Below are 27,859 nucleotides of genomic sequence, written 5' to 3'. Positions count from 1 at the left end.
TGAAATTATTCAGCAAAATGATGCGATTCAAAACAGCAGTCACAAGAAGTATGTAGAGAGAAAACAGGAACTTGAGAAGCTATTGCGAGCTCTCTAATAATTTACCCACAGATCACAAAGCCCCCATCCCCACCTCTTTTCCATACATGGGCAAATTTCATACCACAGTGTGACTAACTTCTAGCTCTTTTTTTTCTTTACATCTATTTTTGTATGGGAAAAATGCTGATAAAAGTTGTATGGATAATTACTGATCATCTATGTTAGTCAGCTCCCCTGTTATTTCATTTCAGGATCATCATCACCTTCACTTTGCCCATAAGCATGACAACCAAATCGAACAGCAGTGTTCTGGGTGGCAAGGCTTCCTCATCACCTCTCCTGTCCGCTCCACCTCACCAGCGTCTGATCACCAAAGATGGACACTGTGCACTTCGCCCCACTGTGTGTTCTTCGGGCTCATGGCATGAGACTTTACGCAGAGCCTGGCTGTTGGCCCTGCAGGATGTGTGGGGATTGTTGGTGAGTCTGCGCTGGAGATGGGTCCTCCTGGCCTTCTGCACCTCCTTCCTGGCCCACTGGCTGTTGTTTGCCTGTCTGTGGTACTTGCTGGCACACCTAAATGGGGACCTTGCTGTGCAGGATCATGATGCGCCCCCACAGGGGCATGTGCTCTGTGTAAAGCACATTACAAGCTTCACTGCTGCATTTTCCTTCTCCCTGGAGACTCAGCTAACCATCGGCTATGGCACTATGTTCCCCAGTGGAGACTGCCCCAGTGCTATAGCACTGTTGGCTGTACAGATGCTGCTTGGGCTCATGCTGGAAGCATTTATCACAGGTACATCTCTCCATCAAAACATCAATTATTCTAAGACAATTCTCAGTCTTAAGTTTAATTTACTATTTGGGAAACATAACAGAAAATAACTACCACACTGAGTTGACATTTACATATTCACAATAGAAGGTGTTTTAGTGGTAGCCCAAAGTCTAAAGGAAAACGTGTAAATCATACTAAATGAATCATACTATCATTTCTTTGTGAAATTGCTCATGTTGACATTTTTCTCATAGGCTGGAACCTTTCACAGCAGACTTTGTGAATCTGGGCAAGAGACAAAATACACCCCAGACAGGTTGCCAGTCTCAGTCAGTGCTTAAATCAAACCAGTAATCTCCAAAACACCTATCCACATCCTAATCATAAACATTTGAAGTGGAAAACTAGATCTTATGGCACAACAAAAGATCTAAAGATTAATTAAACAAATATCTTATAATACAACATGTTACAAGATCTGTTTCATTAATCCTGAGATAAGAAAAAAAGCTATAGGATTCCAACCTCATGAGGCAGAACAGAGATTGCAGTTTTAAAGCTTCTGAGGCTAAAAAAATGTGACACCTGCTGGAATACTCCAGGTATTGCACTTCCAGAGATAAATCCCATGAATATATTTCTAGGTAGCCAGAAAATTAGATATGTAATATTGTTGACTTCATCCCATAGAAATGCTATTCTATCTTGGACACTGGCATCTTTTGTCTGAACCTTTTTCAAGCTTTATTCAAACATTACGCTGCTCCTCACAAAAATTCACAGATCAAACCACACTTTACTTTACCGATGTGTGAGTGTTACCAGGTCCAACCCAGTAACACTGCTCCAACTTTTCATTGAAAAATGACCAGTTTACCATTAATAAATGAACCAAAAGCAGTGCACAGTGTAAGAGGCTTAAGAAATAGTCATATATTTTAAGTTATTCTCCTGTGATTTGAGACACATTTAGTACAGTAATGTAAAAATAGGGCACTTTAAGAATACAGTTGTGCTTCTAACATTTTAAAAGATATTTTGAAGTTTAAACATCATTCTTTGGTCTAAAATTGTTTCCACTATCATGATCACTGCCTTTGCTATATAGAAATCAGAAATGTGCATTTATCTGATGACAATGCACACCATCAGAACAAGTGAGGAAAGTAATGATGTTTATCCAAGTGCTTGTATTTTACTTTTAGTCTTTCCATTGTCTATTACCTTTTGTTTCTGTTTTACTACTGAAAAAAAAGCAGAAATATTATATGTTTTTCAAAAGTCTAAACATTTTCTATCAGACATACAATTCCCCAATTTCTATATGAACTTGCTGTAGTTGTCTGCCTCTCCATACAGTTAGGACCATAACATTTTGGACATTACATATTTTTACATTTTTGCTTCTTCAGCCTAACGGTTCCCTTCACCATCTGGTTCGGGGGTTACCACCACGGCAGGCACCAACCACCTTGTGGCCACAGCTCAGTGCAGCAGTTTCAGCAATTGAGGTGCTGAGTGCATTTGGACTCACTGTCGAAGCTCTGCTGGAGGTGGGAGTTGAAGGACTGGGACAGGTGTTCCCTGTGAACCCTCACTATAGGTTTAGGCACACCAGATCTGTCCAGCATCCTGCCCTGCCACCTGATCCAACTCACCACCAGGTGGTGATCAGTTGACACTTCAGCACCTCTCTTTACCGAGTGTCCAGAACATAAGGCCACACATCTGATGATATGATTACAAAATTAATCATCAACATGTTGCTTAGAGAGTCCTGGTGCCAAGTGCACTTATGGACACCTGTATGTTCAAACATGGTGTTTGTTATGGACAAACTGTGGTTTGTACAGAAGTCCAGTAACACAACACCACTTTGTTTCAGATATGGCAGGTCATTCCTGCCACTCACGCCCCTCCAGATCTCACTGTCATTGCCCACATGAGCGTTGGAGTCTCCCAGTAGGACGACAGAGCCCCCAGATAGAGCACACCCTCAAGCACCCTGTCCAGGGACTCCAAGAAGGCCGTCATTCTTATAAGAACAGACGATACACATTAACTCAGGCTCGTTCCCCACCAGAGAGGTGACATTCCATGTTCCAGTTGCTAGTCTTGGTAGCCTGGGATTGGTCTCTGACCTTGGCCTCTACCTAGCACACATTGCACCCGAGCCCTGCAGCGCAATGTGGGGATGGTATGCCTACAGGAAGGTGGGCCCATGTTTATTTTTTGGGCTGTGCCCAAATGAGCTCCATGGACTAAGGCCCGGCCATCAGACGCTCGCCCTCGGACACCCTCCCCGGGGCTGGCTCCAGGGCAGGGTCTTGGTTAACCCTATCCTGCACAGGGTAAATGGTTCCCTCAATCTTCTGCTCATAGGGTTTTTTTTAATTGGTCTTTGTCTGGTCCATCACCCAGGACCAATTTTCATTGGGAGACCCTACCAGGGGACAAAAAGCCTCAGACAACATAGCCCCTGGTATCCCTGGGACACAAAAACCCCTCCACCATAATAAGGTAGCGATTTGTGGAGAGGTTTAAAGCATTTAGCAAAAGTATTACATTAGGTGTTTAGGAATTATAATCCTTTTTATATGCAGAGGTTTAAAATAATTTCATAATAATTTGAGAAAAAGTTTTCAGCTTAATGGCACTTCATGTTTTCATGTTCTTTGGTCATATGCTGCAACCATTACTATTAACTACTCATTTTGTGGGGGGTTTTCCATGATGCTTGAGAATAATATTTCCTGTGCTATGGTTTAGTACAAAGAAACATTACTAAAAAATGTGATTAACTGGCTAAAAAAACAACATGAACAAGACTTCGTCTTAACTTTCAGGTGCATTTGTAGCCAAGATTGCCCGCCCCCAGAAGCGAGCAGGAGCCATACAATTCAGCCACCAGGCAGTGGTGGGCCAACACCTGGGTCAGACGTGCCTCATGCTTCGAGTCACCAATCTGCTGCAGCGGCCTCTGGTGGATGTAAAGGTGAGTGCTGTGCTATACGAGGAGCATGAAGGCCAAGCTCTGCACCAGACTTCATTGGACTTCTATTTGGACCATTTGGGCCAGCAGCCATGCCCCTTCTTCATTTTCCCACTCACCTTTTACCACCCCCTGGACCGTCGGAGCCCCCTCTATCCTGTCCTGTGTGAGGGTTCATCAACCCACTTTGAGTTAGTTGTCTTCCTATCAGCCTTGCAGGAGGGAACTGGCGACACTTGCCAGAAGAGGACCTCTTATCTGCGCCAAGAAATCCAGTTTGACCGCCGCTTTGTCCCTGCTTTGGGTTTGGATGCCTGTGGAAGGTACACAGTGAGCAACCAGCACTTTGATACAGCCCATTCAAAAGAGCCTATGAACAAGGACTGTGTGGTGCAGATCAACGGTGATGGAAATGAGAGGATGGAGTAAGAATGCTGAAGGGAAGATTCTCAAAGAGACCGAGAGAATATGCAAGTGGAGGCAGATATATTTGTTGTCAGGAGGTATTTGATTGAATTTGGTAAATTTGAATTTATGATTCAACATTATAAAAATTCAAATGTATGCCAGATATATATAAGTACTGCTGCAGGCTCCCTCACCTCCTCCCTCAAATCACTTCAAGTCCTCAGTGCTCAAAGCAGGGGAACCAGTAACTACTGGCAGTTGTATTAGTTAAAATGACTGACTAGCAAGGATGGAAGAATGTGCGCGGAGTGGGGTATAGGGAGATGTGTGTGTTTGAACATTTAATACTTAAGGAAAAGTAATTCAAGATGATGAAAATGCAAGGATCATAGAAGAATTTACATGACTGAATAAGAACAGTCTAAACTGTTCTCTTATCACACTTCAAACTTACAAGGTACGATCAAAAAGTTTGGTCACTCAGCTCATGAAAATACACAATTTATATTTAGGCATCACCTTATCGACAGCACTTGAGTGCTACTGCAGTTTCACTGTCATGCTTGCCCCATTACTGTATTTTTAACCACACTAACAGACAGTTGCTACTCACCAACTGCACATCTTGCCAGATTTGGTTAATTCTTTTCTCCAAAATCAAATGAAAATTGCAGAATTGCTGTGTTTAAAGAATGATTGTGAAAAATCCATGGTTAGAAGTACACAGGAGCCAAAATTTTAATCTATTCTAGGTTTTTATTTTTATTTTGGGGAGCCATGGAGCAGTTTGATTGCATTTTGTATCAACTAAATTTTCATGCTTCTCATACAAGGATAAGATATTTATTGAATTCCAAGTAAGCAATTTACTGTGTAGAAATTCAGATGTACCTTGTTCAAATGTAATACCTGCTTTGAGAACTTACTGACTTAAGCTAGCTAAAGGGTAGGTTCCGATAGACTTAACAGGAATAACGTATGAATATTACTTGACTGGGACCAGACATAAACAGTTGCAGGCCAGAATAAACTTACAGTTCCCAGCTACAACAAGCAATACAGTACATGACAACTGAATGATCCAGAACGTGACACAGTGGTGGAGTGGCCAGTAGGAATATTCTGGGTTTGAATCAAGAGTTTGCATGTTGTCATCCTTGCCTGTGAGTGCCCAGTGGCAACACTACATTACCTATTTATAGAGGTTATAGAATTTCTTATTTACCTTTATTATCAAATTAAATAGAATTAGTTTTCTAGCAAAAATACATTTGAGAGCAAAGCTATAAAAGCAGCACTCACAAAATGTACATGTTATTAAAAAGTGAAAAGGTCAGGATAACAACAAGTACAGTGATCTGCATTAACATTTGCAAGCATGCTCACAGTGACAATGACAAATTTAGACTCATCTCTCTTTCTTCCATAGAGTTATCCTGCCAACAGGCTAAGTCTGTGTGATCTTGTAAAGCCGTGGGCTGTGAAACAGGGTAGATGGTGTAACAGTGACTGAAGAAAAATGATGAGAAAAAGAGGGTAATGTTTGACAGCTTTTCCTATCCTTAACCTATGTGAGTATTCAAAGTTCAGATTCAACTTTGGTGACTGTTAACTTTATTTATATATGACAGAAAAAAAATAGCAAAAGGAGCAAAAAAAAAAAAAAAAAAAAAAAAAAGGGAGATGACTAGCAATATAAAATTCATAGGTGCAGCAGCAGTACTGGAAGTGCAGACAGTAAAGCAAGGGACAAAATTAAGAAACTCTTCTCTGGCATTCATGTTGTTAATTCTTATGGTCTAGCAACAGAACTGACGGTACTGCAGACTAGCAGCATGAGCTGACAATCACAACATAACATCAGATGGTTGTTATGGTAAGCTGCTATGGATAATCTCTGGAATCCCATTAGAACAAAGACACTCATGATGTAAAGTGAACTGTGTAACATTAGACTTACCTGCTTGGCATATGGCTCAGTAGTAATTGATAGAATGATACTGACTGCTGATTGGTCTATGGATTAAACCTTTTATTTTGAAAGATAATTGTCTCAATCATTATGCAAATACAAAATGAATAATTTTCATTTTTTCCAATATTAAATGTTTTTATATTAAGCAAAGAAAGCTAGTAGGTAGAATAGCAAAATTTTGCATTTAGAATAGTTTTCTCTTTTAAGGCTGTTCATTGAATGAGAATCTATGTGTTATCTATATGGTATATTATAAAAGAAATCATGTAGTGACTTCAGACTAAAGTGAAGAAATGTTCCTTCAAATGTGTATGTGCCTTTGTACAGTGTACATTACAGGAAATAAATATTTTCTAAACAAACTGAAGTTCAGACTTCTTAAATTTAGCTTCTAGATTAACATGCCCATGACAACTGCAGATTGCTTTGGCAATGCTACTCCCTGGAAGATCGTAGTAAGGTCTTTTTGTGACAAAAAACAAAGTGTTGAAGAACCAAACATTGCAACAGAAACCTACATGTTTGTTTGGTGTTATTTCCCTTGTTCAAAGATAAAAAAGAAGACTGTCAAGACATGGTACCAAATTCCTACACTCCCCACAGCACACAGCAGCAAGATGTAAGATGCTGGGACAGCGTACACTGAGCAGCTGGAACACTGTGAATGAACAGGATCATGTGGGACTTTGGGAGTTGTAGCCCATAATGACCTCTTTCATAGTCACACCTGTTTTCTGTTCCTTGTTAACTACAATTTTGTGTAATAGTTAGTCAACAGCTGCTAATCAGTCTGGAACTCAAACTAGAAAAGCAATTTCATTCTGAGACAGAGAGAAATATATGGAGAGAGGGTAGGAACAAGTCCCCAAAGAAAGTAAGCCAATGCTACAAGCAAAATGATTCACAATGTTTACCATTCTATTTATCATTTATTGCAGTTAAGTTTAACATTACCATTCTGACAGAGACAGCAGAAATACAATATCTATACAGTGCTGAAAAATATATTTTGCTGACTTTAATATTTGGCAACTTTTCTAATAAAACAAAAGACAATTTATTCATCAAAAAATACTCTGTCCATTTCTACAACAAATCACTGATAAAGTATGCAATCCATACCCTGGTTGGTTATATGTCGACAATAACATGCTACAACTTAGTACATTAATAGAGACTAAATAAAATGATCAGGAACATAAAATGCGCCTTACACTGTTTAGGTTAGAGCCTCTCTGCTTCATTGGGCTTGTGGATCTATTTGATCTTCTAGAATTTCTTTTATTATCTATGTATCAGAAAATAATAATTCTTTTACTGTTTTCTACATCCGTATAGCAACCCAAAATGTACTTCTGCCCTTCAAAGCTGACAAATTAAAGGCAATGACCTCACTCAGAACAGAGCAGGTTCTGCACATATGCAATATTTACTTATTTACTAATTTTTAAAAACTAATTTTTACTAGTGTGATTTCAGTATGTTGCAGGTATGGTGCTAACAGATGACATTACAGTCATTCCACAGGTAGTGACACTGCATATTGTTTAACAAAGATGAGAGGACTGCATCTTCCACAACAGCCAAACTGCTGCCCATGTGTCAGTGTTTCTGTAAAGGATTTCTTAAATTTTGTTTTAGATATAGATCAACATCATTGGGAAAAAAGTACTTTCTTTCCAAAAGTGAGACTACAAGAGGAAATAGATGCATTAGCACTGTGAAGTATACTGGCTAATACATTTTTCAAAAACACTTTTTAGTTTCAGGTCCTGGAAGATCTGAATCTATTTATCAATCTACGTAACACTTTGGTGCTAACATTTTGGTCATTTCTACTATTTAATGCCATTTCAAAGTAGTATCATTTATGATTTCGTGAGAGGCGGTTTCATAAACTATTAGAATAGTATACTAGTCAAGCTGAAGATATAATGCTTGAACAATTTTGTCCAAATTCTCCATGTGTGACATGCTAAATGCCCCCTAAATGTACTTTACAAGGTATTAATAAAGTACCACTGAAAAAAAGCCATGATCTGTAATCTGTGTTCTGAAACTTCAATTCATGTCTTTTAAATTAAGAATACATTTTAATGAAATTTGGTCCAGTTTTTTTTTTAAGTATTCCATTTATTATTTATTTTAAATGTACTCAATTTAACCATAAATATATGCATAACGTTGTTTTATTTTATTTTATTAATTTTGTCCGCAAGGTGACATCACACCAGTGAATACTTGCCTCACCGTTTGCTTAACCAGTGAGAGGACGTGATTTTGTTCATTGAATGAAATGGCCCAATTATTTGTAATTCTTCCTGTTCAATGAAAATTTAATCCTGTAAAGGTTTAAAAGTTTCTAACATCTATCAGATAAAAAAAAAAAAAAACCATAGTAATAATCACTAATAACCATTTTGTAAATGAAATGTATAATCCGATAATAACATTAACTTGAAGAAGTTGCATTTTTCAAATTCAACATTTTAAATGCATATTGTTAAAACATTTATAATCATAAATAAAATAAAATCCTGCCAGTGTACTGTGCAATTATTATCACTTAAACACAATTTTTAATATTCTTTGTAGTCTCCTTTTCCATATACAGTCTGACTGCACGACATATTTGGGGTTTAGATACCAAACTATGAAAAAAGAATTAGATAAATTAGGTTAAAAATTACTAAAAACATTGTATAGATTAAACTTTGAATGTCATCCTGTGAATAAATTAAAAACACACAATGATATGCATTTCATGTCAATAACTATTCTGCCTAGTACTATAACAGGAAAGATGTTTTATCCTTAAGTGAGTAACTATTACTCATGTTTATCAAACCTATGATCAAAATTACAAATAATATCAGTTTATACTGGAAATAATTTTAAAATTTTGAACTCATATTGGTAACTTAACTTAAACAAAGGTGACATGGGGATGCGGCATTTTAGGCTAAGACAAGATTTGGAAAAATAGCTACTGGCCCATTATTATACAAAATACACTTAGTTCTGATATGTGGACTCAAATGGTACCAAATACTAGAAATGACCTGAACCCACATAAAACATAATTGGGAGCCTTAAGGCTATTGCTATATCTATGTTTGGACAGAACTAGGCTAGTTGCTAACCATGCTTCCAGTCTTTACGCTAAGCAAAGTGAAAGTGCAACCCCGAGATTACCGAAGTGAAAATCCTAGTATTTCCCAAAGTATTCAGCTATTTCTTCAAGTATCAGTCTCTTTTCTAGACCAATGCTACCAACATAGCTGCATAGCAAAGCTAATGATAAAGCTAAGACTACATGATGAAGTAACACATACATCTCTTTTCTATGCAGATGTGCTGAATGAAGGAACTGCAGGACTATCCTGTACAGCCTGTCTCTGATCTCAAAGTACTGCCGTGAGACTTTTCCCATTGGACATGTATACAGTGCTGAGAGTCTTGAGCCACCCTCAGGTCTTTATATTTTGGTAGGAAAAAGGTACAGTGATTTACTGAAACACACGCAAACAAACATGGAAATATAGTATATAATACAAAAACATTATAACATCCCTGTCAGTACTGACAGGGACTAGAAAGAAAATTTATAGTTTTCCTATATTGGCTTTTAATTCATTGCCTCCCTGTTAAATCCAGAATTGAATGCAAAATCCTGCTTCTCACATACAAGGTCTTGAATAATCAGGCCCCATCTGATTAAGTACACAGACTGTTGATTAACTTGTGGTTGATGGGTAATTGAGTAGTATGGGAGGCAGAGCTTTCAGCTTTCAGACACCTCTTCTGTGGAACCAGCTCCCAGCTTGGATTCAGGAGGCAAACACACTTTCTACTTTTAAGATTAGGCTTAAAACTTTCCTTTTTGACAAAGCTTATAGTTATGGATGGATCAGGTAACGTAGCTCTCTTCCACAGCATGTCTTTTGTCCTGTCTCTCTAACTCTAATCAAACTCCATCAATTTGAAAATCGCTCTGTTGGAATTAAATCAGAGTAAATTATGCATTTTTGTGACAGGCCGCTAATAATAAAAATACTGTATCTAAAGGAATAACTTGAATTGGTTCTTAACAAGTAAGTGACAGACATTCAAGTACAGCTTGTGCAAAGTCAAAATGTTTTTTACATGAACCAGTAAAACACCACAGTATGCAAAAACATTAGCTAAGTGCCTGTCTTTAAGCTGTTTTAAAGAATGTCACAGGGTTAAGAGTGTAAAAAGAGAGGATTAAGCTGTTCCAGTATTTTGGAGCAAAGGATTGAAACACCCAATTGTTCTTTGTTTTCAGACTAACACGTGAGATAGCAAGAAGACCCCTACCTGGGCTTAAGAACCCAGCTTGGAGAATCAGGGAATTACTGCAGGTCTTTATTACTATTTTAGGGTTTTTACCTTAAAATATAAAGAAACTGTTGTTTTGATTTGGTGTTACATAAATAAAATGGACATTACAGATGGGGCATACATTTTTAACTAAAATCTGAACCTGACAGGAAGCCAGTGTAAAGATGTTTCGAGAAGATTTAACATCAGTTAAACGCCTTCCAGCAGCATTTTAGATGGACTAGAAGCAATTACTACATGCTTTAGACAAGAAAACAGCGTATTACAATAATTTGAACTAGTAGAGATCAAAGCATGGATGAGAATCTCCAGTTCACATTTTGAGACAACAGTCCTGAGGTTACCCCTATTTCTGAAATGGGAAAAACAAGACCAGGTCAGACACCTGATGTGAGCATGAAATGCCACAGAAAATAGGTTGTTTGCCAAGTTTTCTGTTACAGTGCCTCTAAAGGTACTCACTTGTTCCACATTTTGTCAGCTTACATCTTTTTTCCAAAATAGATTCATTTTTCACCTCAAATACTACACATTTTACCTAAGTTTAAAGAAATGAACGATGGCCCAAGACTTAGTCGTACTGAATAGTACTGTAATTCACAGTCACAACATAAAAAACAGCATTTGTCCTATTTGGAAATGAAGCTGAATTTCAGTGGTCTCTGAAGTCAGTTAAAAACCTATAGGTAATGGCTCATTGGCAAAAAAAAAAAAACAGTAGTGAGGTTACCAGTGTATATTGACTGAACTCTCCCTAACATTTTGTTTCTTACACCAAAACACCACAGTGCATTTGAAAATAACACATGAAGATTTTACTTTTCTGGAGCTACAAAAAAAAAAAAAAAAGAACTGAATGTTTTCTATCTTGTTCTGGGTCATCTTTTCGGTGTAATCGGGCACTGAAGTGACAGCTTGTACTTTTTTTGTTATCCCGTAGTCTACAGACACCAGACCTTTCACATCTTAATTTGTGATATGTCACTCTTTTTACAGGAGGGAACCTGTAAAATCAAATTAGATGGGCACATTTCTCCTGGGACCTTGTAACTTGCATGTACTTGAGATGCTGCTCACAAACATACTGTTTGGTCACAGTAAAGGTGCTTGCTACTGCTTTTACACCATATTACTGTGCACAAATCATCACAAAGGAATTATTCAAACAATGGCTCATTGGTCTTTTATACAGATGGTTCCTTACGAAAGAGGATAACTAAAGAGACGCCACTTAGAAAACTGTCTCCTGCCACTATTAGGATTATCATCAGACCTCCACTTGAGAACATCTTTTTTTTTTCCTAGGGTCATTAGAAACGAAGTCTTAGCAAAGGCAAAGTTGAGAAATAGTACTGTAACATGCAAGCATGATTAAATGGAAGCCGTCTTCTGTGTGCTTTTAGCAATACGGCTAAACTTCAGTGTACAGTTGTTGTCCTTAGCCTAGGTCTACAACACATCTTTATTTACTCTGTAGGTAAACAGAAACATATTTATGGTTATTTAGTAGTGGGATTGCAAACTACTGTTCATCAACAAGGTTATAGCACAAAACTCAAAACAAACAAACAGAAAAAAAACCCCAAAGACGGATTTCAAATGGTCTAGAGGTCGAACATACAATATACAAGGTATCAGTTTTGTGCAAGGCTAACCATATCCTGGACTTCACCCTGTGCCTAGTTATGACATGTTTTTTATTTTAGTCAAGATTTAATTTTAATTTAATTAATCAGTTTTTTATTTAAGTGCCACAATTTGAAACGGGTTTGAGTCTAAGTAAGGAGTGTGTTTCTAAAACTTCAGTAACACTGAACTTTGCAATCTGCATCATCTGCTTTCTGTGGTGGGTTATGAGCAGAAGGTGGACTGCAGCTGCTTGAAGGCAGCATGTCGTTGTTTTTTCTCCTCTTCTTGTCTCTTGCGTTCTTCTTTTTCCTCTCGAATTTCAGCCTCAAACTTGCTACCGGCAGACAGAGCCTGCATCTGGTACAACACAAAAACAAATTTCTTAAACCCAAGTAGCCATGCACAGCTGACTGCAGCTTTTCACAAATTTAAGCTTTGGGTACAGTACTTAATGTACTTGATGTACTTGTTTTTTCACCAGTAGTTACATAGCTGTATCCCCAGTTATCAAACATATACTCGGGCACAGAGATAAGTCATATGCCATTTGACTCATTAACATTCTGTGCAAAAAAAAAGAAAAAGTACACATATTGGGGTATAGTATATTAAAGCCCCCCCCCCCCGAACACTGAAACAGGCTTCAGATAGACATTCACAGGTTAGTTCCAGTAAAGTTAATATTTTCATGTTTTTACTCTGAACACAGGTCATGACAGGCATTGAAGGAGCTAAGGACAAAGTCAAAATCTAGGCGTACGGCTAAAGTACACGGTGTAATGTTATTACATACCTTGGCTTCAAAAAAGTCTTTGGCCCCCATAACACCCTGAGTGGAGACATCGATCTCAGAAAGTCTTGCTAATGCCATTAGACCACTTTCTTCTTGCAGTTCTCCAGCTGCTGCTCTCCGGAAAATCAACAGGAACTGCAGAGAGGTAGACAGTTTAAAGTACACACACACACACACACACACACACTTTTTTTTTTTTTTTATTTGTTTATTTTTTACCCACCACCTGCCTCTCACCAAGCAGGATCTCGGGAGCACGTGAGTTGTTGCCAGAAGAATTCTTGATACAATGTTTCTTCACCAAAACTTTTATCTTACACTGAAGTCAGGTTTTCAACCTTCACCTGAAGACTTCCCAGAAAAGGAGTTTCACAAAAAAACCCAGTGTGTTCAGGCTCTTACAAATCTGTTCTGGTCCCACTGGAACCAGGAATTCCTCCCTTTCCTAAAACAGAGGCAACAATGGGCAGTGACTCACAGGAATTTTCAGGCTGAGTTTAGTTCTGAGATTTGTTTGGTCATTTGAGAATTTTTTTCTTTGTATGAAGAACTTGATCATTATGAAATGGATAAACATGGAATGTTTATTTTTGTTTTAGTTAAAAGTAACTTTATTTGTCTTAGTATCATGTGATGGCATTGCTTCCTGCTCAAAGGTCCTCTTTTGAGAAAAGCATTACAGCCATGTTGGCCATGTGCTGAAGTCTCTTTTCATCTGTGTCAAAGCATCATGGAATCAATGCTGTAAGTTAATTCACTTCACAATGGATATGTTAGGTTAATTCATGAGAGAGAGTTAAGAGTGCAGATGCTGATTGCTTTTGTATTCAGCTTAGTATCCAAGTTTAGCCTAATTTTGTATACATTTTTTTCTTTTTTTTTTACAGTTTTCACCAGGATGTCCATTGAGATTTACAGCAACACTACAAAAAGTATGTCTTAAAGACAAAATACTGGATGACCTCCAATTTAAATTAATTGTTATGGTACTTTGCCCTAAAAATTTTATAACACATGTTATAAAACATCATATTCTTGCTCTGGATGGCATTACCTTGAGTAATACTGTAAGAAATCTTGGAGTCGTATTTGACCAGGATGTGTTTTACAATGTGCATATTAAACAAATACGTGTGACTGCTTTGGGCAGCATCTCTTAAATTAGAAACATCCTATTCTCAGATGTTGAAAAAGTTCATGCATTTATTACTTTTAGGCTAGACTTTTGTAATTATTACAGCTATTCTAAAAGCTCCCTGAAAAGCCAGTTTATCCAAAGCAGTGTGAGTACTGACAGGAGCTAGAAAGGGAAACAACCATATTTGTCTCACCAGAATTGAATTTAAAATCCTTCTACTCTAATACAAAGTATTTTAAGCTTAAAACTTGACTTTTTCTTTTCTACTTTTTTCACCACATTGGTTGCGCTTAACTTGCTACTGGTAATATGATCACACTACTTCTATTTACACTCGTATTTAAGGCACAGATGGTCAATGCAGTATTCCCCCAAACAATAAGTAGAGCCATTCAAACAACACCGCCACATTAGCGATAATATACAGTGGGGCAAAAAAGTATTTAGTCAGCCACCGATTGTGCAAGTTCCCCCACTTAAAATGATGACAGAGGTCAGTAATTTGCACCAGAGGTACACTTCAACTGTGAGAGACAGAATGTGAAAAAAAAATCCATGAATTCACATGGTAGGATTTGTAAAGAATTTATTCGTAAATTAGGGTGGAAAATAAGTATTTGGTCACCTCAAACAAGGAAAATCTCTGGCTCTCACAGACCTGTAACGTCTTCTGTAAGAAGCTTTTCTGTCCCCCACTCGTTACCTGTATGAATGGCACCTGTTTGAACTCATCATCTCCATCTCCAAAAGACACCTGTCCACAGCCTCAAACAGTCAGACCCCAAACGCCGCCATGGCCAAGACCAAAGAGCTTTCGAAGGACACCAGGAAAAGTATTGTAGACCTGCACCAGACTGGGAAGAGTGAATCTACAATAGGCAAGCAGCTTGGTGTGAAAAAATCAACTGTGGGAGCAATCATCAGAAAATGGAAGACATACAAGACCACTGATAATCTCCCTCGATCTGGGGCTCCACGCAAGATCTCATCCCGTGGGGTCAAAATGATCATGAGAACGGTGAGCAAAGATCCCAGAACCACACGGGGGGACCTGGTGAATGACCTGCAGAGAGCTGGGACCAAAGTAACAAAGGTCACCATCAGTAACACACTACAACGGCAGGGAATCAAATCCCGCAGTACCAGACGTGTTCCGCTGCTGAAGCCAGTGCATGTCCAGGCCCGTCTGAAGTTTGCCAGAGAGCACATGGATGATACAGCAGAGGATTGGGAGAATGTCATGTGGTCAGATGAAACCAAAGTAGGACTTTTTGGTGTAAACTCAACTCGTCGTGTTTGGAGGAAGAAGAATACTGAGTTGCATCCCAAGAACACCATACCTACTGTGAAGCATGGGGGTGGAAACATCATGCTATGGGGCTTTTTTTCTGCCAAGGGGACAGGACGACTGATCCGTGTTAAGGACAGAATGAATGGGGCCATGTATCGTGAGATTTTGAGCCAAAACCTCCTTCCATCAGTGAGAACTTTGAAGATGAAACGAGGCTGGGTCTTCCAACATGACAATGATCCAAAACACACCGCCCGGGCAACAAAGGAGTGGCTCCGTAAGAAGCATTTGAAAGTCCTGGAGTGGCCTAGCCAGTCTCCAGACCTCAACCTCATAGAAAATCTGTGGCGGGAGTTGAAAGTCCGTGTTGCTCGGCGACAGCCCCAAAACATCACTGCTCTCGAAAAGATCTGCATGGAGGAATGGGCCAAAATACCAGCTACTGTGTGTGCAAACCTGGTAAAGACCTATAGTAAACGTTTGACCTCTGTTATTGCCAACAAAGGTTATGTTACAAAGTATTGAGTTGTATTTTTGTTATTGACCAAATACTTATTTTCCACCCTGATTTACGAATAAATTCTTTACAAATCCTACCATGTGAATTCATGGATTTTTTTTACACATTCTGTCTCTCACAGTTGAAGTGTACCTCTGGTACAAATTACTGACCTCTGTCATCATTTTAGGTGGGGGAACTTGCACAATCGGTGGCTGACTAAATACTTTTTTGCCCCACTGTATTTCTTGCTGTCTAATTATGCCAGCAGGTGGCAAGTACTTTAGTCGAGTCGTCTGTGTTGCTGCTCCGTCCTCGCGCAGAATCATGTCAGGAAAAGTCGGGAGAAAGCTCCAGAGTCCAATTTGGGATTACTTTGAATATGACTGTGTTTTGAATGAAGTAAGTGTCTTGTAGTGGAAAGAGACAATTTATGAGGGACATTTCTCAAGGGAAAAAAATCCCACAAACCTTAAAGTGCACTTGAAAAGCTCACACAGGAAGGCTAACCTAGCTTACCTTGAGAAGGTAAGGGAGCACACTCAACCCTCATCCCCAGAAAACAGAAACTAACCCCAGGCAAGGCAGCGTGATGCATCCCAAGACAACAGGACTGGGATATCTACATAACTGTGTGAGTCAATTGCCTTCAAAAAGTTTATCAATTCACTTGAACCGAAATTACGAACACCCGGTGCTGCAAGAGTTAATAGTCATATTGGGGCCAAGATATACATTTTATAGTTGCCTGGTATCAATGGTTGTTCATCTGCCTTTATTTATTTATTTATTTATTTAAAGAACCCATAGGTGGGAATGTGAGTTGTCTGTCTCTTCGTGTTAGCCCTGCGACAGATAGGCGTCCCGTCCAGGGTGCAGGGTATGGTAGCTGGAATAGCAACATACCCAAGGATAAGCAGAAGAGAATGACTGATATGATGAAACTGGGATTTTGTTACACTTACCGTAATTGTCGGGCTATAAGCCGCTACTTTTTGCACAAGCTTTGAACCCTGCGGCTTTTAGTCAGGTGCGGCTTTTCTATGGATTGTCCATGATTTTTGTGATATCGTAAGACGATTTGTTTTGTTTGTTCCGCTGTTGTACGGCACTACGTTGCCTGGCGGAAGGATCGGGGTTCAAGAGTGGTATGTTGGTCACATGTCCATCCGCCAGGCAACATAGTGCCGTACAAGTAGCGCGAAAAACAAACTTCAAAGTAGCGCTACGCGTTCAGCGGGAGTCGTGGATGACCAGCGGCGATAAACTTGCGAAAAGCAAGTTATGCTCAACTCCACCGGTGGAATCTGACAGTGTGGAAAAGTGTGAAAACATCCACGATCACCAACGGATTTCGAAGGGCTGGACTGCTGCATGATGAAGAGGAGGACACCGCCACGGCCCTTCAGAGGGTGTTCGACTCTGACACTGACAATGAGGATTTCTTGGGTTTTGAAAGTGACAACGAAGGAAAGAAGCTGAGAGTGGATGACGAAGCCATCCTGAGCCTGTTCGTTTCCGACACTGGAGAAGAGGACTTTGGTGGTTTTAGTGCGCAGGAAGATGGTGGTGAATGACTGACTTTTCTTGTTAAAGCCGTGTCACTGCACCTGAGCCTAAAAGGTAGTCCAAATCTATTTTTCTGGTGTGCTGTAGGTACTACATTTGTTACTCATTTATGAAGCACAGCACATGTGCAAATATGTACCCATAACTTGTTTTTCAAAATATTAATAAAAGGGGTGTGTCTCCAAACAGCCATCTCTTTCCTGACAATTCGCTTTGTGCATATTCTCTTACATATGATAAGTCAACATTGAAACACCTGCGGCTAATGTATGTACAAAACAGGATTTTCCCCTGATTTTAGCTTGTGCGGCTAATATTCAGGTGCGCTTTGTAGTCCGGGAAATACGGTAATTATTGCAAACAAAACTAAAACTATAACTGAAACTACTCAAAACTAAACTGAAACTAAGGAGTTTAAAAAAAAATAAAAACTAAACTAGCAAACAATTGGTAAAAACTAATTAAAACTGATATAAAATTGAAAATCGGAAGTCAAAACTAAATAAAAATAAAAACTAATGAAAATTGCAAAACTATTAAAACCCTGCCGGATACAGACTTTGTAACATGTCACGTGAAGATTCATCAGCCAGATGAAGTGTTTACTGACAATTGACAGTGATAGCGGACATCATCATCCCTATTCCAATCAATCCTCTCCACACAGACAAGCATAAACATGCTCGACTATCACTAAATCAAATTTAACACACGTACGTTATGACGCTAATAGACCCTGTGCACGAGAAAATGCTAACTTCCTGGTTTGAGACCGGATGTGGGGTTGTACATTTCTGTTAGCTTTACTTTGCGGTCAATCGCTACTGCGAAGATATACTCCAAAATCATGTCCAAAACTTAAAAACGGAAAGATTGTTACAAAGATAAGTTACAAAGAGCAGAAGGTGGGAACACTCACCACTGTTGTGTCATAAAAAATCTAATGAAGTTGCTGCAGTTGCTGAAGTTGCAACTGGAAGTTGCATATGCTAACGTGCACATAGTCTATTCAGTTTACAATAGGGTTCATTCGCTCGGTCAGCAGGTGGCAGTATGCTCGTACACTGGGGAGTAAACTGCCATTAAACAAACAGAAGAAGAAGAAATCCACTGCACATGCGCTGTACGGATCGGGTAGACCCGATTTGTACGGTCCGACTTTGCACATGCGCAGTAAGGATCGGGAGTCCTTCCCTCCCCATCTCCAGCTGCCTCCCTCTTCCCGCTCCACCACAACCACCCACACATGCAGGGCCTTGGAGTAGGGGTATGTCACCATGGTGCAGAGGAGGCTACCCCCCCCTCTGTCCCCTTCAGGCTGCCTCTGCCTCAATTTTATCCCACAACTTAGACATTCACATTACTCACACTCTCATTCTACATACATATAGGATCTTGGGGGTGGGCACGATACACGGAGTCCAAATTACCATCAGGGTGTACACCTCACCCCTGGCGTCGTTGCCCACCTCTCAATTTTGAATACACGTAGACATTGAGGGCTAGCAGGAGGGACTATGCGCTTACCTGCTGCTCTCTGGCAGGTAGCTCCATGCCCTCCTGGGTTTTAATTGCACCTTAGAACACACATGCATCAACACTAAAATAAGCGGGTGGAGGGAGGTTTGGAGTCTTCTCTCACCCCCGTTCTCTGCGGCCTGCTGGAGCGGGGGGGCTAGGAGGAGTTGGCCGTCCGACTGCGGTGGGGCCTCCCTGCTGCTGCGGAGTCGGGGCGGTCTGCCTCTCCCCACCGCAGGGAAAAGGGTAACACCACCTGGGTCTGGGTGCAGTTCCCCCCCTCCAGGGGCAAGGGTACCTAGACCCGGTTCGTAGAGTACGCTTGGGGAGTGTGATCGTGTGTACAGCGTCTCTTTCAGAATCAGAATCAGAATCAGAAACTTTATTGTCATTGTCATGAGAACAACGAAATTAAGAATGGTCCCCGATCATTGCATCATCCCTAGCAATATCAAAATATAAATAAAACAATAAAATTCAATAAATAAAATAGATAGAATACTTAAAATACTAATAAGATATAACAGTAAAACATTCACATACATTCCCACACACATGCTTCAGACCGTGCATAGATTAACACAAGAGTGGCGTGATGGACATTTTTTTGTAGTATTCAGATGTGTTATTGCAGTTGGATAACAGCTGTGTTTGAGTCTATTAGTCCTTGCTCTGATTGCCCTGTACCGTCTGCCTGAGGGCAACAGTTCGAACAGGGAGTGGCCAGGATGTGAGGTGTCTTTTATGATGTTTTGGGCCTTTTTAAAACAGTGGGCGTTGTGTAGAACTTCCAGTGTGGGGAGAGGGCAGCCAGTGATCTTTTGGGCGGTGTTAATGATCCCTTGGAGTGCTTTCCTCTGAGCCCCTGTGCAGCTAGTGTACCAGATGCATATGCAGTAAGTTAGAACACTCTCAATGGTGGCTCTGTAGAAGGACACCAGCAGTCTCTGTGTGATGTTATTCCTCCTGAGAATTCTCAGGAAGTATAGTCTCTGTTGGGCCTTTTTCAGCAGCTCGGAGGTGTTCACACTCCAGGAAAGGTTCTCCTCTATATTGACTCCCAGGAAGCGGAAGCTTGCCACCCTTTCTACACAGTCCCCATTTATGAATAGTGGTTGGATCTCTGCCTTTTTCCTTCTGAAGTCTATTATGAGTTCTTTGGTTTTTGAAGTGTTGAGGAGGAGGTTATTGGCCTTACACCATGACGTCAGCTGCTCCACCTCGTCTCTGTACGTAGACTCGTCTCCCTTGGAAATGAGCCCCACCACTGTGGTGTCATCTGCAAATTTCACAAAGATGTTGCTGTGGTGGCGAGGAGTGCAGTCGTGTGTGTAGAGAGAGTAGAGCAGTGGACTGAGCACACAGCCCTGGGGTGAGCCAGTGCTGAGACTCAGGGCTGAGGATGTGTGATGGCCAACTCTGACTCTCTGTCTACGGCCCGAGAGGAAGCTATTGATCCACATGCAGGTGCTGTATGGAAGCCCCAGGTCTTGTAGCTTGGCCACCAGTTTGTGTGGAAGGATGGTGTTAAAAGCTGAGCAGTAATCCACGAAGAGCATCCGCACATAGCTACCATGCTCTTCCAGGTGAGTTAATGCAGCATGGAGTGCTGTGGCTACAGCGTCTTCCGTGGATCGGTTTGCTCTGTAGGCAAACTGGTGTGGATCCAGGCTGCGGGGCAGGGCTGCTGTGATGTGTCTGCGGACCAGCTTCTCAAAGCATTTCATTACCACTGGGGTGAGTGCCACCGGTCTGTAGTCATTCAGGCCGGTGATGTGGGGCTTCTTAGGCAAGGGGACTATGGTGGAGGACTTCAGGCAGAGTGGGACAGTCGCCTGTGCGAGGGATTTGTTGAAAATCCTGGTGAAGATCCCAGCCAGCTGTCCTGCACAATCCCTCAATATTCGACCTGGCACACCATCAGGACCCGCCGCCTTCCTCGGGTTAACAGCCTGCAGCATGCGCCTCACCTCGTGCTCTTCCAGGGTGAGGGTGGTGCTGCTATGGGTGGCGTGTTGCTGCTGTGGCTCCAATACCTCCGGTACCCTGGTCTCAAAGCGGGCAAAGAAGATATTCAGCTCCTCTGCCAGCTCCAGGTCACCGTCCGCAGCTCCGAGATTGATCTTATAGTTGGTTAGGTGCTGGATGCCTTGCCACACCTGCCAGCTGGTATTACTCTTCAAATGGTCCTCGATCCTCCTCCTATAGTCCCCCTTTGCCTCTCTGATGCCTCTCTTCAGGTTGGATCGGGCTGTGGTGTAGTAATCCCTGTTGCCAGACCTGAACGCAATGTTCCTCTCCTTCAGCAGCTGCCTGACCTCCCGGGTCATCCAGGGCTTTTGGTTGGGATAAGCCCGGATCCGTTTGACTGCTGTAACAGTGTCTATGCAGTGTTTTATATAGCAGAGGACACCGTCTGTGAACATTTCCAAGTCCTGATGTTCAAAGATATCCCAGTTAGTCCTGTCAAAACAGTCCTGCAGCTGCTGAGAGGCACCCTCTGGCCATATGGTAATATTCTTTGTGATGGTAAGAGCAGTTTTCTTGAGGGGGGCATATGCAGGGATTAGAAACAGTGACAAGTGGTCAGACTGACCCAGATGTGGCAAAGGTCTGGCCCTGTAGCCCATTTTGATGTTGGAATAAACTTTGTCCAGAATCTTGTCACCCCTAGTGGCACACTTGACGTGCTGGTGGAATTTGGGGATTGCTCTTTTTAAGTCTGCGTGATTGAAGTCCCCTGCTACGATATGTACAGCGTCAGGGTAAGTGCTCTGTTTATTATTGATGTTTGTATGCAGGAGTGCGATCGCAGAGTTAGCATTAGCATCTGGTGGTATGTAAACAGCTGTTATTATGACAACGGTGAACTCCCTAGGTAGGTAGATGGGCCTGCATTTAACAGTCAGATATTCAATGTCCGGTGAACAGTGACGGTCTATTATCACTGTGTTGGTACACCAGCTGTTGTTCACATACATACAGAGCCCCCCTCCTTTGCGCTTACCGGAGTCCACTGTTCGGTCATGTCGCTGTGTGGTATAGCCTGCTAGCTCAATAGCAGAGTCTGGAATGGATTGATGTAGCCAGGATTCAGTGATAAGAAGGATGCATGAGTCTTTGATGAAGTTATTCGCTGCTATTTGCAATCTCAATTCGTCCAACTTGTTCGCGAGGGATCTGGCATTTGTGATGAATAGGCTGGGGAGCGGTGGTTTGAGTGGCTGCCTCCGTAGCCTGGCTAGCGCGCCGGCCCTGCAGCCTCGCCGTCTCCTTCTCTCTCGACGCCGCCTGCGCCTCCACTTTATGTCTGTATCCACGTTGGTTGAGTGTGGAGTAAGTGCATATGAGAGCATGAGGGTGGGAATGGATGTTTGTGTCTGTGTGTGCCTGTATGTCTGTGTCTATATGTCAGGTTGGGTATCAGACGCCACCTCTCTGGGGACATCTCAGGCCCTCCAAGGTTTGGAGGCCTATCTCCACCCACCACCACTTCCCCTGCCAGTGGCGGACTCCCTCAGGTGTCGGTGCGTTGGTGGTTCTTTGTGTCTGGGGGTGAGCGTCCGGGTACACACCGGCTCACTCCTTGGCGGCCGCTTATCGGGGCCTGGAGCCTGGGGCTCGCTCGGGCCACTCCGGGGGTGGGGTGCCCCCGGCCTCTCGGCCTGGGGCTCGGTCACTCAGGCGCAGCTGGCTGCCGGCGGAGCTCACGGGCGCGTCACTGCAACTCCCCCTGGCTTCTGCTCCGCGGCTGCTGAGTGAGCCCTCATCTGGGACTCTCCTCAGCTCTTACTGGGACAGTGGCGCGGCTGTCCCTCTGTTGGTCTTCCTTGGTCTCTTGTGTTCTGGGGGCCTCTGGATGTCTGGAGTTTTGATCTCCTCCATACCTGCTTCATACCCTGGAGGACAGGGCTGTGGCTCCCCACACTCCCTAGCAGATCGTTACATGGAGAAACCTTTGGAATGCAAGCATGCAGAGGTGGGACCAAGTCATTGTTTTGCAAGTCTCAAGTAAGTCTCAAGTCTTTATCCTCAAGTCTCAAGTCAAGTCTCAAGTAATGTCAGGCAAGTCAGAGTCGAGTCTCAAGTCACTGGTGTAAAAGTCCGAGTCAAGTCACAAGTCTGAAACTTTGAATTTCAAGTCCTTTCGAGTCTTTAAAAAAAAAAAACGAAAAAATAATGTTGCAGTTATATGCTAAATGTAAATATTAGACCATGTAATTTTAAAATCTGTGTTTTTCTCAACACATGACAAAATAGTGAACTTAGAAAATATACACAAATTGTGAAATTGCACCTCTTTAAAATGCAGCTCAATTAAACCTAGCTCCAAGAATAATTTTCACCGACAGTTCTGAGATAAGCTGCATGTTATTCTTGGATGCGGTTGTAGGACCAGCTTTAAAATCGCATGACAAAAATATCATACACATTTAAAAAAAACTGTATCACCAACGTAGCCTGGACAACATTTGCTAGTTAGATGAAGTCAGCTATCTCATCTTAGCATATTTATATGCATATTTATAATTATACGCTTCTTGGAGTGAGTGCATACACTCATGAAGTTTAGTAACTTCAGGTCACTGCAACAAGCCCAGGTACAGTTTACCGACGGATGGGTACAGGACCTTGAAATGCACCGTGTAGAACGAAAGACCATCGTACGTATCATAAGTTTACCAGTCTCACAAATCGTCGTCATAAATACACATTCCTTAACCGTTTATTAATAGGACCTTTGAGCTCAACGGTAATTAATTAGTAGTGGAAATAATTTCTGGTACCCATCACAGAAATGTAGCAGTGACAATAATACTGTATGCTGTAATCGTACTGGGCAATTAGTGATACAAAAAACCTGTTTTATCCTGTGAATAAAAGTACATGTTTTTGTCAATGTACCATAATAACAGAAGTGAAACGCAATATTGTGTCAGGACAATTCACTATTTATGCACAATAAACAAAGGAGCATAGCGCGACAATTTCTGTTCAGCGCCAGACTTGCTTGTAACCTATATCACCAATTATGTTATGAAAATGACGTATTAACTACTAAAAAACACTGACCTTCGTGTAAATGCTTGGAGCAGACTAACCTGTGAGCTGTAGTGTTCTGGGACGTTATATTTGATCTTTGAACGGCTGCAATCCAGGCCATCCGTCGCCTCTTTGTTACTTCGGAAACATGGCTTGAACAATTTCTCTTCAACGACGTAATCCGATAACAACCGATCTCTTTACTCGTCGGCTTCCAGTGGCTGTCATGCGACCGGCTATTGCAGTTAATAATACAACAGCTTCTTGACATTTTTGTGTTTCTTTTTATCGCTGTGTGACTGATTTCAATTGAAAGCCTGCGTGCGCTAGTACCGCTTGCCACGAGTTCCCAGAATCCTTTGCGGTTCTACCCGTGAATGACGTCACATTTTCAATCTCTATATAATATGCATGTTAAATTTTATATTTGGGGTAAAATATCAAGTCTTTTCAAGTAAACCGGGTCAAGTCCAATTCAAGTCCCAAGTCATTGGTGTAAAAGTCCAAGTCAAGTCACAAGTCTTAGAACATTTTTTCAAGTCAAGTCTAAAGTCATAAAATTAATGACTCGAGTCTGACTCGAGTCCAAGTCATGTGACTCGAGTCCACACCTCTGCAAGCATGCTGATCCACACAGGTATGCACACAGGTGTACACACGGGTATTCACAGACGCGGACTACAGCTTTCTTGGCTGCTGCCTCAAAGCACATTGTGCGCTGTCTATCTTGCGTGCTGCACAATATCGTTTATTATTTAGTATCTACTGATATCTACTGCTAGCTAGTTTATTGTGATGGTGCTGTTTTTTTTAATTATGTTGCTCTTTGTTGTTTGCTTTCTCTTCTGTTTTTTTTCTCCATACAGGTGACCCAGGTGGGGTTTTTTTTGTTTTGTTTTTTCTTTCTTCTCCCCCTTCTCACCGTCTCTTCTCCCCTTTGGTTTTCTTTCTCTCCCTCTCTCTCTTTCATTCTTTTTCCCTGTCCTATCCCCCAGTCATGTCTGTCCCGTTTGTAGCAACTGTAAATAAAATAAATTCATAATTATAATAAAGGTCAATCAAATGGACCAATATGGCAAGGCCATGATGATCCACTTGGTAAAATAAATCCGCTTGACATCTTTCTTGGCCTTAAGACAACAATTCTGATGGCTAAAGATCCAAACGGGACACAAAAAAAAAAAAAAAAAAAAAGGATCGGGAGTCCTGATCCGTAACTATCTTTTTATTTTTCGTTTTTGTCTACATTTTATTGAAATGTTTCATTATTGGAAACATTTTAAGAGATACTTGTTATTCTTAACATCTTAACAGATACTCTGACCCGTAACTATCGTAAAACGCTTGGACCGGAAGTAGACACCTTTCGCGCATGCGGGGTACCGATCGGGTTTCCGGTACGGATCGGGTTGTGACACGGCCCAAGCGCTTCAAAGTAGCGGACACATGGAAAGAAGAAACACATGAAAACATGGCAGAGCCAATTGTCTACGCTAGAGCTGAAGAGGATGAACACCCTTGGCCTCATATACAAAGTAGAGCAGGGCGATATGGCCAAAAATATTTATCACGATATATATTTGAAAATTTGCGATAACGATATAACTGACGATATAATTGATGCAAGACAAAATACAACTCCACAACATTACTAGCACAAAAAGACAACCTTCCATTTATTTTCACTTAAACAAGAAGCTGGTGTTTTTATGTACATTAAAGCTTTACAAAAATTTAACAGTGCAAATGCAAATTCCTTGTTGAAAGTTTAACCAAAAGGCATTTCCAGTAGAAATGGGCTGACATATCCTGAGCATAACCATGTATAATATCCACTGAAGTTAAAAAGAGGTGCTGTGCAACATTAAACTGCAGTGTGCAGTACGTATTTTTCAGACCATAAGGTACACAGGATTATAAGGCACATTAAGCGAAACAAAGCAGTCAGATAAATCAAACTTTATTCAACTCATTCTTCTTGCTTCCTCCACTTCTGTACCATTGATTCATTAATGTTGAATTCTCTGGCAGCTGCTCTATTCCCATGTTGTTGCAGTATATTATTGACTAACCTCGTATTGTGGATGGATTATCTCAGTTGTTCTCCTGACTGAAGTTTGGTCCGTTTACAGCATCCTGCCATGCAATTGCATTTGTCTCTAACCATGAGGAACCTTCACGTCAACTTTTATAAGTGGAAAAGTGTTAGTGTTCGTCCTCCAGCTTCACTGTTTATGTTATGCTAACGTAGCTGTGTCACTAGCGGTCACGTAGCACATCATTATATACCAGCTAGCCCAACTTCAGTAACCCTACAAACGTCACTGCTGTTTAGTTTCCTGTCTTCATTTATGTTGGAAGTGATAGCAGAGCTGTACGTTTGAATTTTTTCAGAAATCTCGCAGTCATAACATGCTATATCATGCTTAGGTAACTAGCGAAACTAGCGAGCTAACTTTCGCTAGCTTCTTGCTAACTTCTAACTCAGTTAAATGTAATAAATTCTGTTTTCATGGATGCCTGGAAGTTAAACTTCATAGTTACACCTGGTAAGGCAGCAATGCTGATTGTTTTATTAAAGATGAAACAATTTAGACAGTTTTTAACTCTCAGTGATGCTGCAGTGTTCGTTTGATCTGAAGTATATGGAGTTTAGGACCCAGTTACTCCCAGATTTAAGAGCATCTTAGTCTGACAAATACGACAATAACGATGGCCGCTTGCATGTTCTGCAAAAAAATGTGCTTTGTCGTGTATCTGACGGACAAACACCAAACCAGTTCCACATCACTGAAGTTGCACCATTTTTACAAACCAATTCTGGTTCATTTGTTTCACTCAACAATCGGCCATGTGCGCATGAAAACAAAGGCACTGCGCATGCGCGTTTTACTCATATTCTATCGCGATATTTCATTTTCCTATCGTTGCCTAACATTATACCAGTATTACCGTGAACGGTATAGTATGGCCCAGCCCTAATACAAAGAATGTTTTGCTTAAAAGCAGTACAAAGGAACAGCTATGTCTTCAGTGTCTTCAGTGAGAGCCAAAACAAACCAACTTTTCAGCGTGAAAAAACTCAACTCGTGTAATCTGAGGAAACGGTAAGTTTTCTCTAAATATCTTTTTAGCTGTGGTTAGCTTGATGTCAGTCTTATGTTACAGCAGCTGTGTCAAGCTCGAGCTGCGAGTCATATTTTCGGCGCTACGTTGTAGTGAGATAAGTTTGTGGGTGTTTTGTGCAGCTTCGGCTGTCCTTTTGACTCCTTGCCGGTTAGCTAGCTTGAGATACAACTTACGGTGTGTTCACACCGAACGCGATAGAGGCGGCCAGAGCGTCAGGTTTACATGTAAAGTTAATGGAAAGGCGCGATGACCCGCAATTGTGGCTCCCGCGAAAATTCGGAAGCAGATTTGCGTCGCCAAAACGCCAAAATGCCTGAAACGCGCATCAGTGTAGCGCGTTTCAGGCGTTTGACTCGCGAAAAAAAACACGCGTGTGAGTTTTTGTGTTGCATTTTGTGCATACGCGCGTTACGCGTCTACCGCTCGAGTTGGAAAAATCTGAACTCCAGCGGCAAATCGCACCGCGACAACCAATCAGGAGCCTGGTGACGTGGCTGTGACCTAGGTCAAAGGGGCAGCCAAAGCCCTTCATACTTCAATGGAGGGAAGGCTAATCAATGCGGTAGCAAACAACCCAGAGCCGTACGATACCAGCTGCTTTCTGTACCAAGACAGGAATATAAAGGACCGAGCTTGGAGGAAGATATGTAAAGAGATCGGGCAACCTGGTAAGTTCATTCATTTCTC

The 27,859-nt window shown here is 41.3% G+C and overlaps 1 protein-coding gene across 1 annotated transcript; it reads left to right on the top strand.

Annotated features, from left to right (window-relative positions):
* The first annotated feature begins 324 nt into the window (after window positions 1–324).
* Window positions 325–4,244, top strand: LOC146618275 (inward rectifier potassium channel 13-like). The gene is made up of 2 exons (XM_085371096.1): window positions 325–841; window positions 3,670–4,244. Exons 1-2 carry the CDS (start codon window positions 325–327, stop codon window positions 4,242–4,244), a joined length of 1,092 nt encoding a protein of 363 aa, XP_085227222.1.
* The last annotated feature ends 23,615 nt before the right edge of the window (window positions 4,245–27,859 follow it).

This window comes from Diplotaxodon limnothrissa, linkage group LG14 (genome assembly GCF_057381915.1).
Source record: "Diplotaxodon limnothrissa isolate DT_005_m linkage group LG14, D_limnothrissa_male_GT1.1, whole genome shotgun sequence".
In the NCBI taxonomy this organism is placed as follows: domain Eukaryota; kingdom Metazoa; phylum Chordata; class Actinopteri; order Cichliformes; family Cichlidae; genus Diplotaxodon; species Diplotaxodon limnothrissa.
The sequence above is the reverse complement of the archived record's forward strand: the minus strand, read 5'-3'. Positions and strand labels throughout refer to the sequence as shown.

Excerpts from the sequence above, each read along its gene's own strand:
- LOC146618275 (XM_085371096.1), top strand. The coding sequence starts at position 325 with ATGACAACCAAATCGAACAGCAGTGTTCTGGGTGGCAAGGCTTCCTCA. Across the intron at positions 842-3,669 it reads GCTGGAAGCATTTATCACAG|GTGCATTTGTAGCCAAGATT; the intron begins GTACATCTCTCC and ends CTTAACTTTCAG.